Source organism: Seriola lalandi, unplaced genomic scaffold (genome assembly GCF_002814215.2).
Source record: "Seriola lalandi dorsalis isolate HSWRI2012SDOR001 ecotype SW California unplaced genomic scaffold, Sedor1 jcf7180002052125, whole genome shotgun sequence".
NCBI lineage: Eukaryota > Metazoa > Chordata > Actinopteri > Carangiformes > Carangidae > Seriola > Seriola lalandi.
The window spans coordinates 26771-28025 of record NW_019522678.1 but is presented as its reverse complement, the minus strand read 5'-3'; the positions used below and the strand labels follow the sequence as shown (position 1 = coordinate 28025).

The 1255-nt window shown below is 41.9% G+C and overlaps 1 protein-coding gene across 1 annotated transcript in view; it reads right to left on the bottom strand.

Annotated features, from left to right (window-relative positions):
• The window catches only part of ero1b (endoplasmic reticulum oxidoreductase 1 beta), a 17532-nt gene that overhangs the window by 2987 nt on the left and 13290 nt on the right, over positions 1–1255 (bottom strand). The window contains exons 11-12 of the mRNA XM_087172214.1: positions 1154–1246; positions 178–425 (exon numbers count right to left, since the gene is read on the bottom strand). Of these exons, the coding sequence (XP_087028340.1) occupies positions 178–425; positions 1154–1246 (341 nt within the window). The remainder of the gene's footprint in view (positions 1–177; positions 426–1153; positions 1247–1255) is intronic.

Genomic DNA, 1255 nt, shown 5'->3' with positions numbered 1-1255 from the left:
TATTAATTTTCTAAAGATATCGCTCTAGTATCGTTTTCTTGATTCTTTTGGCCGCGATAATCATGAGAAAATCCGAGTAACAGATTCAGTGTTGAGGAAGGATCTGAGGTTTCTGGTTCTGGTCTTTAACGCCCCCCCGCGGACCAGAACCGGACCTGTGCGGAGGAGTCGGTCTTACTTGATCTCGTTGAAGACCTGCAGCAGCAGCTCCTTGGTGGTGCTGTCCTCCTGAGTGTTTCCTGTGTACAGGTTGACGAAGGCCCGTTCAAAGTACGGCGCCACCTTGTAGAGCGCACGCAGCTCGATCAGGTACAGGAAGTAGAGGTTCTTCAGGCGCCGCGTGCCCTCACCCTTCGTCTCGGCCGGGTCGAAGCGACTCCGAAACTCCTGGATGTTTGGGCCCCACACAGACCGGCCCCACCCCTCTGAGGAATCACAACCCGACAACATGAAGAATCTGTCTATTTACTACATGAGGACGATGAAGTTTGTCATCTTACTTCACTCTTCGTCCTGTTTCATTTTCATGCTCATTTTTAACTTTGGTGGTTTTCCGTTAATTAACAATTAATAAAACCATATTATTATGATATTATACAGAAGCCCTGAAAGGCAAGTGAAATATTGTTTGTTTTTTCTTTTCATCGGTATAAACTCCGCTGATGGACAAGTGATTTTTTTTTCTGGGAAAAAACAACACAAAACAAAAAATTAGAAAAATCACCCCCCCTCCAAAATTTTTTTTTTTGTTTGCTTTTGTAATACTGATTTTGGCCACTAGAGGGTGAAGAAATTAAAAATCACCTAGAGGGAGATGTTTCTGTAAGATTTAGACTAGGCTAGTGGTGCACTTCACCCTCTTGTGGCTGAAATCAATATTACAAAACAAACACTTCAAAAAAATAATTTTTTTTTTCAAATTTCTTTTTCTGTCTGAAAACATTGGGCAACCTTTTTCTAAGATTCTTTTTGTTTAGTTTTTTCCTCCTCAGAAAAAGCAAAAATCAGCCTTTCAGAGCTTCCATATTTACAGATTATCACTAAAATATAGAATAAATTCAGTCCAGTGTGATCAATATTTGGCATGGCTCAGTTTAGTTAGCTTGTTAGCATAAAGTGAGCAAGGGTTTGTTTTGCAGGTGGATGTTCGTACCGTCCAGCAGGTATTCGGCACACAGGTGGATGTTGATGCTGCTGTGGAGGCCGGAGATGAGCCGGTAAAAAACTCTCTTCTCCAAACACAAACCTGAGGAGA